Source organism: Indicator indicator, chromosome 35 (assembly GCF_027791375.1).
Source record: "Indicator indicator isolate 239-I01 chromosome 35, UM_Iind_1.1, whole genome shotgun sequence".
NCBI classification, from domain to species: Eukaryota; Metazoa; Chordata; class Aves; order Piciformes; family Indicatoridae; genus Indicator; species Indicator indicator.
This window is the reverse complement of record NC_072044.1, coordinates 1508695-1527191: the sequence shown is the minus strand read 5'-3', so window position 1 is coordinate 1527191 and position 18497 is coordinate 1508695. Positions and strand designations below refer to the sequence as shown.

The window sequence follows — 18497 nt, the reverse complement described above, 5'->3', positions numbered from 1 at the left end:
TGACCTGCAATGGTTCCAGGGATGGGACATCTCCCACCTCTCTGGGCAAACTGTTGGACACCACAACCGCAGAAAGTGCGTGTCCCAAGAGCAGCGGCTGTCCCCCGGTGCTGCAGATATCGTCCCCCCGGTGCTGGAGATTTCATCACCCCCAACACCCGGCCCCGGGGGCGCGCCGCTTGCCCCGACCGCTCCTGCCCTCCTGGAAGCCGGTGCCGGTGGAACCCCAGCGGTTTCCCACCCTGCAGTGACACCTGGCGGGGGCCAGCGCGTCCCCAGCCCCGGCCCCTAGCATCCCGCAGCGCCGCCGAGACCCTTCTCCGGGCGGAACCCGACGGGGCGGCCGCAGCCGGCGGCTCCGCGTTACATCCCCGGCGGCTGAGGGCGCGGGCTGTGGGAGCGGCCCCGGTGCGCGACGGCGGCGGCGGGGGCAGGAGCGCGGAGGGGGCTGGTCCGACCTGCCCGAGGGGTGGGGGTCGGTCGGGCCGGAGCGGCGGCTCCGCGCCTCTGACTCTGCCCAATGAGAGCCCGCAGCACGCCGGGAGCCGGCGATATTTGGCCGCGGCCCCCGCGCTCCCGTCCCCAGAGCGTCCCCGTCCTCCGAGCGGGGACCTCCATGGCCCGGCCCGGTCCCGCCGCCCGCCCCACACCGCCCGGGGGGAGCCGGCCCCGCTAAGCGCCCCGGACAGGGACCCAGCGGGGACCACCGCCCAGCCCAACCCAACCCAGTCCAGCCCAGCACAGCCCAGTCCAGCCCAGCACAGCCCGGCCCGGCCCCGCCGCCCCCCGCGCAGCAGCATGTTCCCGGGAGCGGGGGCCCAGCCGGGGCTCGCTCAGCAGCGCGGAGCCGGCAGCCGCGCCGCGGGGCCGTGACGGGTAGTGCCCCCCGAGGGGAGCGCGGGCAGGACCCTCCCGCTCCTTCCCTGGTCATTTCTCGGTCTGGAGCCCGCCCCGGAGAGATATGCTCAGCCCAAACCGCCTGGAAGCGTCTCCTGGGATTGCCGTGGCCCCCGGGCGTGCGGAGTGCGGAGCCTTCCCTCGGACGGCGGGCGCGGCCCCGCGGCTCTGCCTGCCCCTGCTGCTGCTGCTGCTCGCCCTCACGCCCCGCGCGGACTCCTCGTGGTGGTGAGTGTCCGGCACCGGGACCGGGATCGGGATAAGGATGGGGATGGGGACGGCGAATGCGGCCGGAGGCTGAGGCAGCGTAGGCGGGAGCGCAGCGAGTCCCGCCGCGCCGGAGCCCGACGTGCGGCCGAGGGAGCCCGGCGAGGGGCAGCAGGAGCCAGTGGAGACCGGCCGAGGCTGAGCGGGTCCCCGGTTCCCCCCGCGCCGGCGATGCCGGGGCTAGCCGGGAGACCCGCGGCAGGACGGGGTTGGGGCTACCCCTGTCCCCACCTGCGCGGCAGCGGCCCGGAGTCCCGGGGAAGCGGCGGAGTAGGAATTGCCGAATCCCCGAGCCTGTCCCGCGGCCGGTACCGGGGCTTTGCCCGGGGCGCAACCGCCGCGGTCCCCGAGCCCCGAAAGCGCCGCCGCGCGTTTGTCCTCCGGGGACCCCCTGGCTCCCGCCGGGCTCCATGCGTGGGGACCCCTCCTGCTCATAGTCCGCTCCGGGGAGGACAGGGGCAGGATCAGCTCTTCGGTGGGGTTTGGAGCTGGGAAACGGCAGCAGCAGCGAGCGGCTTCCCGGATCCACCCGCAGCGATCCGGTGATCCCGGCCGAGATCCTGGAGGAGCTGCCGGGTCGCTGCGGGCTGCGGCATCTCCCCGTGCATTGTGTCACAGCTTCTCTGAGCGAGAAAGCTGCTGCTGGCCCTTGCTGTGATGAGATGAGGCTCTGAACAGCCAGAAGTGATGCCACAGGAATAGCAGCCTTCTAGAAATTCATCACCTCCAGTCCCAGAGGCTCGAACAATGAAAATCCATGTACAGAATGAGAGTAATTGGGGAAAACAACGGCTGTGAGGTTTTGGAAGCCACCCCGAGCTGCTTCAGTAGCTCAGTAACATGGGTGAAAACAACAGTTTGCTGCAGAGAAGTTCTCACTGGCCCCCACCCTGTAAAAGTTCTCTCTGATCTCGTGGAGAGCACTGTTTTCCACCCTGGCTCGTCATCATTAGCACATCACAGTGGATGAAGCAGCATTTAGTTGAATTCATTCCTTCTGCCTCAGAACAAGAACAGTGGTTTCTGGAATTCCTCAGCTACTGTGGAGCATGCTAGAAGGGCCCGGGAGCACTTGAGAGCGGGGCTGATAGCACAAGCATGCCCTGTGCTTGAGAGCACGTCTGGGCACGCAGCAGTCGCAGCCAGGCTGGCATCGCTGGCAGAGCCATCTCAGGGTGAGCTGTGGGGCTGGGAAGGAGTGGGGAGCCCAGGGGATGTGCTGCTTGGGCAGCAGGATGCAACCAAGCACCAAAGTGAATGGTGTGAGGTTTTAGGGGGGGGCACCTAGAATGCAAACTGGGAATGGCAATGCCAACCCTTGCCATAGCCAGAAGAGATCTCCCACAGCCAGATCAGCTCACGAGGAACTGAAATCACTGGTGAGAAAATGAGTCACCACGGGCGAGTGTCAGGTCGATGCAGGCGCTGGCCTGGCCTCAGCCCCAGATCTGCCCCCACCCTGCAGCCTTGGCGCAGGCAGGGCCGCATCTGTGCGAGGGTGATGTGGCTGGTGTGCTGCATGCTGAGGAAGGAAGGAAGAGTCTTAGGGCAGCAGAGAAGTTGGATTATTTAATTCTGTTATGGAGGAGGCTTGGTAGACCTGCGGAAAGGGTGCATGGGGGAAAGTAGCTGGAAAAAGACAATGTATTGAGTAGTGCCAGCATCATCTGCCCAGAGCTGGGCAGCTCTGCTAACACATGTGGGTGCTGGCTGGAGGGTGAAAATTATTCCCTTGGGAGAAGTATGAAAAACACCTCTTGCCTTGCTGTTCTATCCCACTTTCCCCGTCACAACTCCGCCGTGGTCTCTGCCTTAATCCCAAGTGCATGTCTCTTCCCCGCAGGCGGGAGGAAGCCCAGCCACGTTCCAAGCCCCATTAGCTGCGGCTTGCTGGGAAGAAGCTGAATTTAGCTCCCACAGTGGTTTGTGTTCACAGCTTGCAGACCCACTCCCGGGCTGGCAGCTTCTGGTTGGAAGGCGAAAGGGGCTCCTTGGCAGTGGGGTGGCCAGGCAGGGTCGCAGGGCTTCTCTGAACACTATCAGCAAGGAGAATCGGTCCTGAGGACCTGGGGTGTGCGACTGGAAAGAATCAATTACAATCCCAAACCTGTTAAACTCTCAAGTTCAGGTTTTTGGTCGCACTTTCTCTTCCGTGGGGCAGAACATGCCTGAGCGAAGCCTCCAGCGAAGCGAGCGCCGTGCAGGGGCCGTGTCAGCCCTGACAAAATAGCCTCTTCAGATGGAATTGTGCCTTACTGAAAACGGTTTCACCCAGCTGTGGTTTGGGAAAAAGTTGTTCAGTGATTTACGGAGGTTTCCAAGCAGATCCTCAGCATTACTGATATTACAGCGAATACATTTGGTGGTGCATCATCGCTCCTTATTTTTATTATTATTGCCAAATTCTTCTAGGGATTCACACACAATAAACTTGTGGAAATAGAGGAAATGCTTCTCATTTTCAGAGCTGGCTTTTAAAGTAGATTAATGGGGGGGGGGGGGGGGAAGGAAAAAAAACCCACAAAACTGGGTCAGTTCTGATTGCAGTATATAGGGAGGAAATATCAACCAAATGTTTCTTCTAAACAACTGCAAATTATTAATTTTCAGCGACCTCGGCCCACGCTGCCTCGCAACATCACCAGGAATTGGTCCACTTGGTGCTCAGCAAAGTGTCCTGCACCCAGTGGGGGTGTGTGTGGCTGTGCAGAGGGCAGAGGGAACAGACTCAGCCTGGCATGGTTGTGCCCAGTGACACTGCTTCGACCCCAAGGCCACGGTGCCCAGCAATGGGATGTGGGGCATGGAGAGCAGCATCGGTGCAGAAGTGCTCCCAAACTGCACCGTGTCACTTAGCAACAAAATACCAGCTGAAACACAGATGGAAATTAAGATGGAATGTGATGGGAAAATCCCTAAATCCCGTTTACACTGGCGTGCAGTCGGGCAGGGCGAGCAGCACCGACAGGGGCTGGCAGGGCTGTGCCCTGCGAGGGGACCGTGAGCCCCGAGAGCGGCCTCCGAAATTCATGCTGAAAGATTGGGGAGAGATTAGGCCAACGTCGCTTCTAAACATCAACTGCGCGATAAACAAACTCGGAGTAAATAACCAAGTAGGGTTTACTCGCTGCGGAGAGCCCGGCTGGCTGCTCTGGTGTGGAAAGCCATTTGAAATGGAAGGTTTGGTTAAAGAAAAATGTACACAAAGGCGTCTGCACACACCCCCTGCACCCCACCCTCACACATAGCCGCCCGCTGCAAGCCCACACCGGCCTCCCCCCAACCCCCCAGCACACCAAATCCTCGTTAGCTAACTTGTTTATTGCTAACCACAGCCCTTGGAAACTCCAAATATTTAATTTCATCTGGCATCGGAACAGATGGGAGGCATCAGGCTCCCAAAGAGATAAAACAAATCTGTGGAAGGGAGACTAGCGGAGGTCGGGGAGCGTGCAAGAGCCTGGCAGCCACGTGGGGATCCTCAAGGCATCGGTGGGCTCTGGGGAAGCTGCTGCACCCTGGGGAGTGATGCCCAGGTGGGCACTGTCTTAGGGATGCTCTAGTTCAGAGTTAAGCAGCCACCATCCCCTGGATTTTTTCCTCAGTCAGGGAAGAAGGTTCATGGCAGAGGGGTTGGATTAAATGGCCTTCAAAAGTCCCTTCCAGCCTAGACTGTTTCATGATTCAGGGGGAGGGAGAATACACCAAGGGAAAATTATGAAGAAGGGGCACCCATTGTACCCCCAGCTGGTGTTAGGCTCTTCCCAAGGACTTAGCAGAACCCCCCCACTGCAGGTGGAGAAGGGGATGCTCCCACCACCATGGGCAGGAAGGAGCTGTGCTCCCACAGCTGGTCCTCTCTAGGGTCTGTCATGAGTTTCTGTTGTGACACCAGCGCTGGCTCCTGGGGCAGGTGCAGTGGATGGGCACAAGGAGTGATGGAAAATGGAGCCACACTTAATGGGTGGACATGGGATAGAGGAGAGAGGGGCTGATTTAAGCAGGCATCACTCTGAGGTGTGTGGGAGGGGAAATAGCATCGGCAGGAATGTTTGAAATCAAGCCAAGGGAAAGACAGCTGCATGGAGGAGCTCTGCAGCTGGCCAGGTAATGGGGGTGCCACTGACTCTCCCCTGTGCCAGCCTCAGCCGGGCAACCCCAGGAGGGCTTCCCTGGCAGAAGGTCCCAGCAGCTCACACAGTGGCTCTGAGGGCTGCGTGTCCATAGCTCCCAGTGCCATTCTGGAGCAGGGGATTGGAACCAGATGGTCTTTAAGGTCCCTTCCAACCCAAACCACTCTAGGACCCCCTCCTCCACACCTGCCCCTATTACCAAGCAGCTCCTTGGCCAAGGGCTGTCACAGGCGAGGTACCAGGAGGGGAGCAGAGGCTCTGTAAGGGGAGAGGATGGCGTGCAGCACTCGGGGGATGTCGGAGGGCTCGCGGCGGCTGCACGTTGGCTGCTGCAGAGCTCTTTGCGTGGCAATAAAAGCAGGAGGTCAGCGACCGGGAAGTCTTTATCCTGAGGAGCTCGCAGCTCAGCTGGCTGGGCAGCCACGCCGTGAAAAAGCAGTTTTAAAGTAAGGTCAGGCTGATGGAGAACGACCCCTGTGGCCTCTGCAGCAGCCCTGGTGTTCCTGGTCGGGGTGGTGGAACAGATGCCTTCCCTCAGCCACTCGGTGCCGTTAGAGTGATCCTCGCTCTGTGCCTTAGTTCATTTTTCATTGGGGTCACTTTCACCTATAGGAAATCTTTCTTACAAAGAAATGCAACAGGGGAAAAAAAAAAAAAAGAAAGAAAAGAGAAGACAAAAACATACAATCTTTCTTCTCTTCCAGACTCATTAGCTTTTGCTGTTGCTAATAGAGGTTCCAGCAGGGCCTGCAGCCCACCGTTGAGGAGTGCTGGGCTGGGTTCTGTGCCAAGCCACAGAGCACACAGGATGTGCCATGTATAAGAGAAGAGCCATCTATCCTGCTTTATCACCAGAGACTCTCTTTCCTCCACACCCCTTAGCAAAGCACTTTGAGCAGAAAAAAAAAAAAAATGGATACTTCAGGAGAAAGCATCTTTTCCATGGGCAGTTTGAATTGTGTCCTTACAACAGCCCTGAGGAACAGCTTCCACCCAGAACTAAGTAAGGTCTTGGTCACTGCTGCAGAGGCCCCAGGGTCCTTTTCTCCCTCTGCTGTTGTAACCTCCCACCCTCACTAGGGGCTTTGCTGCTTACCTGAGAGATGTTCTGGACATACCACGTCCCACTTCACACCATAGCCAGGCTCCCAGGTCACTCTTGGCACAAGATGCCAACAGCATACCTGAGGGAACAGCAGGGCAGGGTGCTCATCAGGGCCCAGCACCCCAGGACCACAGCCTTTCCCAGCGTTTCAGCCCTTCCCACAGACACTGCCTCCCACAAGGATGCAGGAAAACCACGGAGGGGACTCTGACAAGGAACCAAAGGCACCCAACTGGGGAAAAGGGTGAGACACATGAAACAGAAAGATCTTGGTGCAGAAAATTAGAAACCTACCTCTTGACTGGCAGTGGTAGTGGCTCAGCATTATGATACTAGAAATTATTCAAGTGAGACTAACACTCTCACCACACAGAGTGGTGGCTCTCAGTGAGGAAATTAGGACTATTAATCATTCCAAGGTGTTAACAATTCCAGCAGGCCAGGATGGCCCCATTCCCAGTGGGGCTTAATCAAATACTGGGGGTTTATAATAATAAAATAGCATCTCAGATGTCTGTAGCACACCCATGACACACACCTTGCAACCCAGAGTGCTATAAATTGTCTGCCCACAGCCAGGGAGAGCAGAGGAAGGAAGGTGCAGCATCCTTGGGAAGTATGCGAGGAACTTGAGGAGGTGAAAGGCTGCCAGGCACAGTGGAATTCGCTCTTAATCAGGCAGGGAGGCAGGGATGTTGGATCTGATCCTATCTGCTAGAGGTGTCTCCAGTTGCTGCCTGGGGCTTTCCAGACTCCCACCGAGACACAGACCTGATGTTGGCTCAGTGGGATTGGGAAGAGAACTGAAGCCAAGACAGTTTGGCTCCTAGTTTGCTCTCTCAGGACTGTCAATGTGGTGGTCATGAGAGCCACAGGGGCTTGAGTCAGTTTTCCCAGGAGAAGGACTCCAGCAGCTTGTGATGCCACTGAGATGCCAGCCCGTGCCCTGGTTTCACCCTCAGCAGAGCTCTTGGAGCAGAAGCCAGCAGCAAGGAAGCTCTGTGCAAAACCAGTTCACAGCCCCAGCCTGGGGGATTGGACAAGAAGCTGAGCATCTCCCACCCAGGGAGACAGGAAGTGAGACAGCACCACCTCCCCCAGCACCGATCCGGGAGAGGAGGCTAGAGATGCCCTCATGGGCACACTTTGTGTCAGAAAGGGTACAGCCAGACCACACTTCACCTGGGCAAGGACAAGGGGAACTCTGGGGGCATCACAGCACTGAGTTGGCAGAAGGACAGAGGAACCCCCAGCGCTGTGATGATGGAGCTGAAACCAGGGCCAGGCCACCCCTCCCAGGGCTTTCCCAGGAGCAGGAGGCATTCACAGCTGACCACAGCACGTTCAGGAGCAAGAGGAGAACCACTGCTGTGGGCAATGTCCTGAGTGGGGACCAAGCCCCACTCAGAGCTCAGCTCATTGCATCTGCTGGCACTAATGGGATGTGGAGGGTCTCAGAGCTCAGCCTTTCTGTCACATCTGGTGGGACAGTTGCACGTGGCAGGCAGTCAGTGGTCGTCAGAGGACACAGCACTGAGGTGCAGCTTGTCATGGCCAGGAAGGCCACCTTGGTGCTTTTCTTCCTGCTTGCTTTTTGGTTTTCTTTGTCGGTTGGAATATGGCTTGGCCAAGTTCAGAGCCCCAAGAGCTGCGCTGCACACAGTGCCAGGCTGCCACACCTCCTTCTGCTGAGGAGAGAAGAGCCACTCCTGCTCTGCCACTGAACCAGGGCTTACAGACAGGTGCCAAAGTGGCTTCAGGATCCTCGGGAAGAGAGAAGCTGCAGGAAGGAGACCTGGTAAAGCTGCCATTCCTTTGCAGCCATGAACTGTTCCTGCATTAATGAGTGACAATGAGGAAACCCAGGCTGCCAAGGAGCTCTGCTTTCTCCAGAGAAGTTTTCATCAGCCTGTGTTAAGGTGCTTTGGGCTCTGGCCATGCTCCTGCTCTCCCATTGCCTCACCAAGGGTACTGAAGCTTTTGGTCTTTCCTGCTAAAGATCTCAGCAGCTGGGAAGAGGCACACCCCGTGAAGCACAGTTCATTGATTCAGAAAGATCCCAGCCCTCTAAAGATGGAGAAGAAATAAGGCATCCTGAGAGCTGATCCCTGGGACAAGATGCAGCAGATCCCACGTGCAGCTGCGGGGATCCCCTCCTAGCCCGCAGGGAAGAGGGAGGAGGAGAGCCATGGGGAGGAGAGCTCTGAGCTGCTCAGGCTTCCACCAGAACAGAGCTGAGGGCACTGCCACTGGGCACAGGGTTCTGCGAGAGCTCCCCGAGGAGCCTGCGAGCCCCGAGGGAAGCCGGGCAGGCGGCGGTGGGAAGTGCGGGAGCAGGACACACAGCACGGAGTCGAGCCATGGACAGGGCTTAGCACAGGATTTCTGCTGCCAAGTAAATAGATGCGGCTGCCTCTGATTTGCATGTTTATCTTAGAAGCAATTTAGGTTTCTCCTTGTTTACAAGAGCCGAAGTCAGCAGACTCTTAGAATAAGAACTACAACTGGGAGCCAAGATGTGACAGTTGTCTCCTGTTCCCCCGAGCATCGCAGCGGCCGCGCTCCGGGCTGTTGGGAAAGAGCCTCCTCTGCATCCCTGCACCGGGCTGTTGGGAAAGAGCCTCCTCTGCATCCATGCACCGGGCTGTTGGGAAAGAGCCTCCTCTGCATCCCTGCACAGGGCTGTTGGGAAAGAGCCTCCCTGCATCCCTGCACCGGGCTGTTGGGAAAGAGCCTCTCTGCATTCCTGCACCGGGCTGTTGGGAAAGAGCCTCCCTGCATCCCTGCACCGGGCTGTTGGGAAAGAGCCTCCCCTGCATCCCTGCACCGGGCTGTTGGGAAAGAGCCTCCTCTGCATCCATGCACCGGGCTGTTGGGAAAGAGCTTCCCCTGCATCCCTGCACCGGGCTGTTGGGAAAGAGCCTCCCTGCATCCCTGCACCGGGCTGTTGGGAAAGAGCTTCCCCTGCATCCCTGCACCGGGCTGTTGGGAAAGAGCCTCCCTGCATCCCTGCACCGGGCTGTTGGGAAAGAGCCTCCTCTGCATCCCTGCACCGGGCTGTTGGGAAAGAGCCTCCCTGCATCCCTGCACCGGGCTGTTGGGAAAGAGCCTCCTCTGCATCCCTGCACCGGGCTGTTGGGAAAGAGCCTCCTCTGCATCCCTGCACCGGGCTGTTGGGAAAGAGCCTCCCTGCATCCCTGCACTGGGCTGCTGTGGAGAGGAGGGCAGGGAGCAGCAGGGCTGGCCGATGCAGGCTCTGGAAGCGCTTGCCTCTGCGAGGTGGAGGCTCCAGCTCCTGCTGCTACTGCACAAGCCGCTCGGTGCCGGAAGAGAGAAGGGAAGGGAGGACAGGAGCTGGGATCCGATGTCCCAGTGGCAGCAGAGCGATTCCCGCAGCTCTGTGGCTCACACCCATCTCCAGGCGGCTGAACTCTAGGAGGCGGTGGGAAATCCAGTGAGGCTGGGATTGCAGGTGGATTTGCAAGGAATAACTGATGCAGCATCCTGCAGCCAAGGGCTGTCCGAGGGGTCGGTGCCAGCCCCTCTCCTAGCTGAGCAAACAAACACCAGGACCTCGCAGGAGGCAGCATCCCATGGAACCCTGTCTGACGGGCTGGGGATCGTTATCCCCACTCAATTAATTCCCTCCCTCCATCCCAGCACTCACAGCCTGCTTCTGCTTTTCCTGACCTGCAGAAGTCCAGGTCTGAGCAGCCTCCAGCATTAAGAGCAGTTGTCTCTTGCAGGCTTTGCTGAACTAAGCCTGTTGTTGTGTTTTTGTTTTTGTTTTGTTTTTTTTTTTCTGCTATAAAAATGCAGATTCCCCCAGAGTGCAGCATTTCACTTCCAGTAGAGCCTCATGGTTTAAACTGGAAGTTGTGATAAGACAGTTGGGGACTCTCAGAACCTCCATTGTCCACTGCCTCTTGCAGTGGTTTTCAAATGTCACAGGCTTTTAGAAATAAAATCAGAAGGGATGCTTTAATCAATCCAAAACAAATGTTTGGGGTTGGGTTATGTTTTTTTTTTCCCCTCACAAAATTCTGCTTGGCAGAGTTTTCCGTGTTCCTTGTCACGCTCCATTTCAGAATAACTGAGGAAATGGAAGATCTTTGGCTCACCAGGATCGCTGCAGCCTGTCCAAGGCACATGAGGAATTGCCCCCCTTGTTGTGCCATGCTGCTTCCCAGCATCACAGCAGTCATGGGGTGGGCTTCAGGACATCCTCTCTGACAGAGACCTCCTGGTAGCACAGCAAAATGCACTGCTGGTTTTGCAGCCCCAAGCCAAGGGAGGTGCAGCCACTGACCTGGGATGCTGTGAGCTGCTCCCTCAGCAGTCAGTGCCCTTCGCTCTGCTCTCCTTCCACTTTCTCCTGCTGATAATGTTTGCTCCGATCTGGGTGTTTGGCAGGAGAATTAATGAGGAGTAATTAGCTCAGCGTGGAAAAGGGAGTGCCTGGTGTTATCTTGTCTGGAGGCTTTGCCTTGATCTGTCTCCCAGGGCTGGGCTGGGCAATGCTTTATCTGCCAGCTCTCCTCTGCCCCCGTGTCTCCCTAGCACCAGCCCTGCTTACAGCCCACCAAAGCCCAGTGCCACAGCTCAGCAGTGCTGGGGACAGGGTTCTCCCAAAGGTCCCAGTGAAGTGGCCCATCAAAGACAGTTTTACCTTTCCCAGCAGCTTACCTGCTGCTCTCCCAGCAGCTCTTTCCTCCAGCAAAGGGGACCTTTGGCTACTGCTGCAACCTCCATCCTGCAGCACCACTGGCTCCCAGCAGCCTCATCCCAGCTCCTGGCAGCACAGGCAGGGACGCATCTGCTGTCCCCATCCTCACTGGGAGCAGGCAGACTGGGCAGAATGGATTCAGGGACATGGAACCCAGCCAAGCTTCCCACTGCGTCTCTGCAGCTCCATTGGAGGCTGCTGGCCCACACCATCACCCTGCTGCTGGGTGCTTCTCAGCCCCCATGAGTGAAACAATTCAATGCCCACAGTTGGCATTGTGTGATCAGCTCCTGTTGGCTCTTCTGTCCTGAATGGCTTCTGCCATCTCCCTGTGCCCCTGCTGCAGGGTGAGAGGCTGGGGGGCATGATGTGAGTCACGCTTGCTGGCCCCCACTGGGGCTCACAGAGCCATGGGGAGCCTGGTTTGTTATCCTCAGCTCCAGCCTGGGATGACCTCGTGCTTCTGCCAGTGTTTAAACAAAATGTTGTGAGAAAGGGAACAGATCCCTTTGCCCTCCCTGCTCCCAGGGCTTCCCTGAGCCTGGGGCTGAGAGAAGGCACAGATCATGGCCAGAGAGAGACAATGAAATAGCACCCAAGCTTGTGGCTTTTGGTTATTACTATAAGGAATTTTCTTACTTCCATGGGGGGTGGGAGGCGGGGTTTGAAACATTTGAATCCCACCCAAACCTCTTCCCTCCCAGGCAGAATCACAACTCTGCACTCACTGGCAGACTCCAGCCTCTGGCACCAGCAGCTGCTGCCTGGCTGGGGGGAGCAGGCAGCCTGGGGGTGGAAAGTTCCACGTTGTGCCCTTGTCCAGGTGGGTGTGAGGCTGTGGGGCAGAGCTCAGAGTCCCTCCCCATGCCCATGGTTCTTGGCCAGTCTGTGCAAGGCTGTGGTTTGCACATTGTCTTTCTGGTTCCAGCTCCAGTCCTCTTTGCACTGCTGCAGGGAGGGGAGCAGGATGCAGGCAGGGCACAGGCAGGGTGGGAAGCTCAGTCCAGTTCTCCCAGTTACCCAGCTTCAGGGCACCATCATCACAAGACCTGCACAGAGGATGAAGGGTCACAATGTGAACGAGGACTACAGCAATGAGAGGTGAAGCCTGCCTCTCTTTCTCCCCTACCTGAGCATCAGATGGTGCCTGTGCCATGGCCTGTTGCTCCCACAGCATCCCCAGGTCACAGGCAGAAGAAATCACAGAGCCTGTGCTGGCCACGCTGGGCTCAGCTGGACTTCATCCTGCTGTGCTCAGCAGAGCAGGACTGGGACATAGGGAAGGGGCTGGGAGGGAGGTTTTGCACATCAGCAGGTTCCTCTGCTGCAGCCCCAGGGGCTCACAGAGAGCCTGGCATTTCAGGGGTACAGAGCCCAGGACCAGCAGCACCCACAGCTGGGTGTCTCTGAGGGCAGAGGGGCTCCCCAGGGCCCCTCATTTTCCCCCCACAGGGATGCACACATAGAGCTGAGCTTTGCCTGCCTCAGGCTGCTGCAGCTCGGGATTAGTTTGTCAAACACAAAGAGCAAATCCCAGCCATGGTGATGGCTCAGCAGTGCCCTGTATGAACCCAGCACCAGGCAGGTCTCACCCTGCTCCACAGCCTCCCAGCTCATCCATGCTGAGGGGATGCTGCAAAGAGGGCAGGTTGCCCTGGGGGAATCCTCTCAGCAGGGCCCAGAGGAGCTGTGCCACAGGTAGAAATCAGAGGGAAAGGAAGATTTCAGTGTAAGATCACAGAATCATAGAATGTTAGGGGCTGGAAGGGACTTCGAGAGATCATCCAGTCCAACCCCCTGCCAGAGCAGGATCACCTAGAGCAGATCACACAGGAACTCATCCAGGCAGGTCTTGAATATCTCCAGAGAGGGAGACTCCACAAACCCCTTGGGCAGCCTGTTCCAGTGTTCTGTCACCCTCACAGTGAACTAATTCTTCCTCCTGTTTCCATGGAACTTCCTATGCCTCAACTTCCACCATTGCCCCTTGTGCTGTCATTGGGCATGGCCGAGCAGAGCCTGGCTCCATCCTCTTGGCACTCACCCTTTATGTATTTATAAACATGAAGGAGGTCAAGGAGAGCAGCAGGTAGGGCAGCCCTGGGAGCAGCCCAGACCCAGCTGCTGAGCCCCGAGGCCCAGTGTGAAATTCCCCTTGGTCTGAGGGGTGCTAGACTTGGTAGCCAGCAGAGATGGTTGGACTTACCCAGGCATGAGTTGGTCACCAGATGCCCCCTCAGCAGGATGTGGCCCCGGGGAGCTGGAGCCCTGGAGGCTGTAAGCTGGTCCTTGTCTCTCTCACAGGTACATCGGGGCGCTGGGAGCCAGGGTGATCTGCGACAACATCCCTGGGCTGGTGAACAAGCAGCGGCAGCTGTGCCAGAGGTACCCTGACATCATGCAGTCGGTCGGGGAGGGAGCCAAGGAGTGGATCCGGGAATGCCAGCACCAGTTCCGGCACCACCGCTGGAACTGCAGCACCCTGGACCGGGACCACACCGTCTTCGGCCGGGTCATGCTGAGAAGTAGGTTCTGCCCCCTGCCCGTCCCACTGCCACGCGCCTGCTCCCCCTGGGACTCCCTCCTCTCGCCAGGCTGCCCTGCCCGGTGGCTTGGGTTACTCCCTTGGGAGAGCTTTGCCTTCCCCTGTAAATTAATCAAGCGGTAATGGGAGCAGAGCACCACGTTTGGAAGAGCTGCACCAGACAAGATGGAGCAAGGGGGGGAGTGCTGGGGGAGAATGGGGAAGGAGGAGACACCTCCGGAGAACAGGCTCCTATGTAAACAGTAATGGGATATATAAATATTTGGAGAGCAGGGCTGGCCAGGACTCAGCAGTTCACGTGGGAACTGGCTGTTCCCTTGCATGGCAGGGGAGGCAAGGCAGAGCTGCAGCTCCACTCCTCGCTTCAGGTTCCCAGGTGGACCAGGACCAGGGCTGCAGGCATTCACCAGCCCTGCACCACCACTGTCTGGGCTCAGACCCTGCCCAGGAGGAATCTTCTCACTCCAGGTGAGGGATGGATACAGGACAACCAGGCAGGGACCCATGAAAAGGCACCACAGGGACAGGATGGGGGTAGTTGCAGAGCAGAAGCAGCACTGTGGGCCCCAGCCACCCCTGGGAGAGCTCCAGCAGTGAGCAGACCCCAGGAAGGGGTGGGAGCCCCGAGACCAACAGCAGCACTGTGGGACAGATGCTGCTGCTGCACCCTGTGACGTGCTGGGGCGCATCCAGCCACGCGGCCTCCAAATCAAAGGCGTCTGGGAACAGCCAGGAGCAGCTCATATGGAGGACATCTGAGGAGCTGAGGATGGGGGGCTTGCTCCCAGTTGGTGGGGGGAAGGGGCAGCTGCCATGGGGTGGATGAGATGCAGAGCTATGAGCCAGACCCCCGGAGAGGAGCTGGCCAGAGGGACGGGGGCTGCAAGCTCCGGGGCACAGCACTTACCCTGCCTGGTCTCAGCCTCTTGGTCCTGCAGCAGTACCTTTTGCGGCTGCCCATGTCCTCTCCTGGCAAAGGATGGGGAATGATGAAAGCTCCTCGGCCACAGCCCCATCCTGCGAGGCCCAAAGAGAGCTCTGCTGCCTTTGAAGTTGCTTTCAAAGGCTTCTTCGAAATGGAGAGGAGCATGGTTTTGATTTGCAGCTTCTTTTACAGCGTTATAAAAACAGCTGTGGACTCGAAGCAGAGACATAAAATAGCAGCAGCAAAGCTGTGCCAGGCAGGGAGAGCCCAGCCCAGCCAGAGCCAGCACCAGCTCCCTCCCTTGGCATCGGCCACGGCCAAGGGTGCTGGTGGGTCCTGCAGCCTCAGAACCAATGGGCACCTGCATGGCCTCTGAGTTGCAGGTCACAGAATCACAGAATGTTAGGAGCTGGAAGGGACCTCCAGAGATCATCCAGTCCAACCCCTTGCCAGAGCAGGATCACCTAGAGCAGATCACACAGGAACTCATCCAGGCGGGTCTTGAATATCTCCAGAGAGGAAGACTCCACAAACCCCCAGGGCAGCCTGTTCCAGTGTTCTGTCACCCTCACAGTGAACTAATTCTTCCTCCTGTTTCCATGGAACTTCCTAAGCCTCAACTCCCACCCATTGCCCCTTGTCCTGTCATTGGGCATGGCTGAGCAGAGCCTGGCTCCATCCTCTTGACACTCACCCTTTACGTATTCATAAACATGAAGGAGGTCAAGAAGAGCAGCAGGTAGGGCAGCCCTGAGAGCAGCCCAGACCCAGCTGCTGAGCCCCGAGGCCCAGTGTGAAATTCCCCTTGGTCTGAGGTGTGCCAGTAGAGCTAAGGCTGGACTTGGTAGCCAGCAGAGATGGTTGGACTTGCCCAGGCGTGAGCTAATCTTGCCTTCCAGCCAGGCAGGTCCTGGGTGGGCTGCAGGTGCCTGGCACAGCCCGGCAGGCTCACTCCCCACCCCTGTCTCTCTCCCCGCGGCAGGCAGCAGGGAGGCCGCCTTCGTCTACGCCATCTCCTCGGCGGGGGTGGTCTATGCCATCACGCGGGCGTGCAGCCAGGGCGACCTGAAGGCTTGCAGCTGCGACCCGCTGAAGAGAGGCCGCTCCAAGGACGAGCGCGGGGAGTTCGACTGGGGCGGCTGCAGCGACAACATCCACTACGGGATCCGCTTCGCCAAGGCCTTCGTGGACGCCAAGGAGAAGAAGGTGAAGGACGCCCGGGCGCTGATGAACCTGCACAACAACCGCTGCGGGCGGATGGTGAGTGCCACCTCGCCCGCCCTGGGCTCCCCGCGGCACCTCCGCAGGGCAGCGGGCACGGGGAGCAGCTCCGGTGTAGCAACGGGACCCTGGGTGGCCATAGAGGGCAGGTTCTGCTGTGGATGGGGGCAGGGCACTGTCCTTGTCCTTCCCAGTGCCCACAGCACGCTCTGCCCAGAGAACAGCTCCATGAGGATTCATGGATTGCATCAGATTGGAAGGGACCCTCGAAGGTCATCTTGGCTAACACTCCTGCAGGCAGCAGAGACACCTCCAAGTAGGTCAGGATGCCCAGGGCCACATCAGTTCCTTACCATGAAGGTGGTGGAACACTGGAACGGGTTGCCCAGGGAGTTGGTTGAAGCCCCATGCCTGGAGATAATCAAGATGAGGCTCGGCAGGGCTCTGGGCAACCTGATCTAGTGGAGGATGTCCCTGCTGGCATCAGGGGGGTTGGACTGGATGACTTTCAGAGGTCCCTTCCAACCCAAACCATTCTATGATTCCATGAAGTGGATGTGGGACACATCAAGTGGATCAAGAGATGGCAGTACCTTGCTTACCTTTGCCCCCAGCACGTGTCCTTGCTGGTGCTGGCATCAGTGACAGTGCGAATTCATTCCCCATGGGCAGCCCCTCTCTGATGAGGAGCCCCATCCCACACAGCCAGGGCTGATGGGCTGCACTGGGGACCAGCAGCCCCAGGCATGGCGTCTGATGCCTGGGTGATGGCCGCTCCCCACGGTGTCCCTCCCTTTTCCCACAGGCAGTGAAGCGTTTCCTGAAGCTGGAATGCAAATGCCACGGGGTGAGTGGCTCCTGCACACTAAGGACTTGTTGGCTGGCAATGTCAGACTTCCGGAAAACAGGAGATTACCTGAGGAAGAAATACAACGGAGCCATCCAGGTGACCATGAACCAGGACGGCACCGGCTTCACGGTGGCCAACAAAAACTTCAGGAAGCCCACAAAAACAGATCTGGTGTATTTTGAGAACTCACCTGATTACTGCGTGATGGACAAGTCAGCAGGTAAAAAACCAAAGCTCTGCTCACTGCCCAGCTCCTCCTCCCTTCCTGACAGGCCAGCAGCTCCCAGCTCGCTCTCGAGCACCAGGCGTGGGGAAGAGGCCATGCAGGGCATTACTGAAGCTGCATCCCTGGCCAGGCTCACTGCCCATGCTACAACCTGTGCCCTTAAAGCCAGCATAGGCTCTGCAGCCTCTTCCCAGCGCTTGGAGGCCACGCTGTGACACAAGCAATGAGGTTTCACTGCTGCCAAGGCAGTCATGTCCAAGGGCACAGAACATTAGGGGTTAGAAGGGACCTCCAGAGATCATTGAGTCCAACCTCCCTGCCAAAGCAGGATCATATAGGGCAGACTGCACAGGAACACATCCAGGCAGGTTTTAAAAGTCTCCAGAGGAGTCTTCACAACTTCTCTGGCCAGCTTGCTCCTGTGCTCCATCACTCTAAAAAAGTGTCTCCTCGTGTTGAGGTGGAACCTCCTGGGTTCTAGCTTGTACCCATGGCTCCTTGTCCTATCACTGGGCACCACTGAAAAGAAACTGGCACCTTCATCTTGCCACCCACCCCTCAGGTATTCATAGACATTGATCAGATCCCCCCTTAGCCTTCCCAAGTCTAAACAGCCCCAGGTCTCAGTCTCTCTTCACAGGAGAGATGTTCCATAACTGATGGCAGATCACAAACTCCCAGCATGGTGAGGGTTGGCAGGGACCTCTGGAGATCATCCAAGCCCAACCCTGCTGTCAAAACCGGGTCACCCACAGCAGGGTTGCCAGAACCATCGAATCACAGAATTGTTAGGGTTGGAAGGGACCTCAAGGATCACACACTTCCAACCCCTCTGCCATGGGCAGGGACACCTCACACTAGATCAGGTTGCTCATATCCAGCCTGGCCTTGAAAATCGAAGACCAGCTGCGAGGAGGGGGGAGGGTGAAAGGAGAGGTGTGGAGGTAGCATTTGAAGAAGGAACCCCCCCGTCGAGCCACTCTCCCTTCCTCCTGCAGGCTCCCTGGGCACGGCGGGGCGCGTCTGCAGCAAGCTGTCGCGGGGGACGGACGGCTGCGAGGTGATGTGCTGCGGGCGGGGGTACGACACCACCCGCGTCACCCGCGTCACTAAGTGCGAGTGCAAGTTCCACTGGTGCTGCGCTGTGCGCTGCAAGGAGTGCGAGGACACTGTGGACGTGCACACCTGTAAAGCGCCCAAACGGGCCGAGTGGTTGGACCAGACCTGAGCTGACGGAGCACGGAGGGAAGAGGCTGCCGCCAGCTCCGCCTTGCAGTTTTGTTTTTTTTTTAACCCCTTGTCCTCCCCTCCCCCGCCCCCCGCCTCCAACCCCGAGGGCTGCGATGTTCTGGGAGCTGTAGTTCGACTGCATGGCTTTTTATTTAATTAAATTCTGCAAAGCACTAAAAAAAAAAAAAAAAAAAAAAAAAAAAGGACTACATTTCCCAGGAGGTACTGTGGACCCTTCCACTTGCTCAGCAAAACTAATCCCCTACACCTAGGAGGAGTCTGCAACCCTTGCTTCAACTGTGAACCTGCTGCTGCCCTGGGCTCTCTCTGCAAAGGGACGGTGCAGTCGATACGGACTGGGGGGACCGATCG

General features: G+C 58.0%; 1 protein-coding gene across 1 annotated transcript; it reads left to right on the top strand.

The window, feature by feature from the left end:
• The first annotated feature begins 961 nt into the window (after nt 1–961).
• On the top strand, nt 962–18123 carry WNT2B (Wnt family member 2B). Its single transcript, XM_054395989.1, has 5 exons — nt 962–1125; nt 13433–13653; nt 15581–15858; nt 16625–16889; nt 17894–18123. Exons 1-5 carry the CDS (start codon nt 962–964, stop codon nt 18121–18123), a joined length of 1158 nt encoding a protein of 385 aa, XP_054251964.1.
• The last annotated feature ends 374 nt before the right edge of the window (nt 18124–18497 follow it).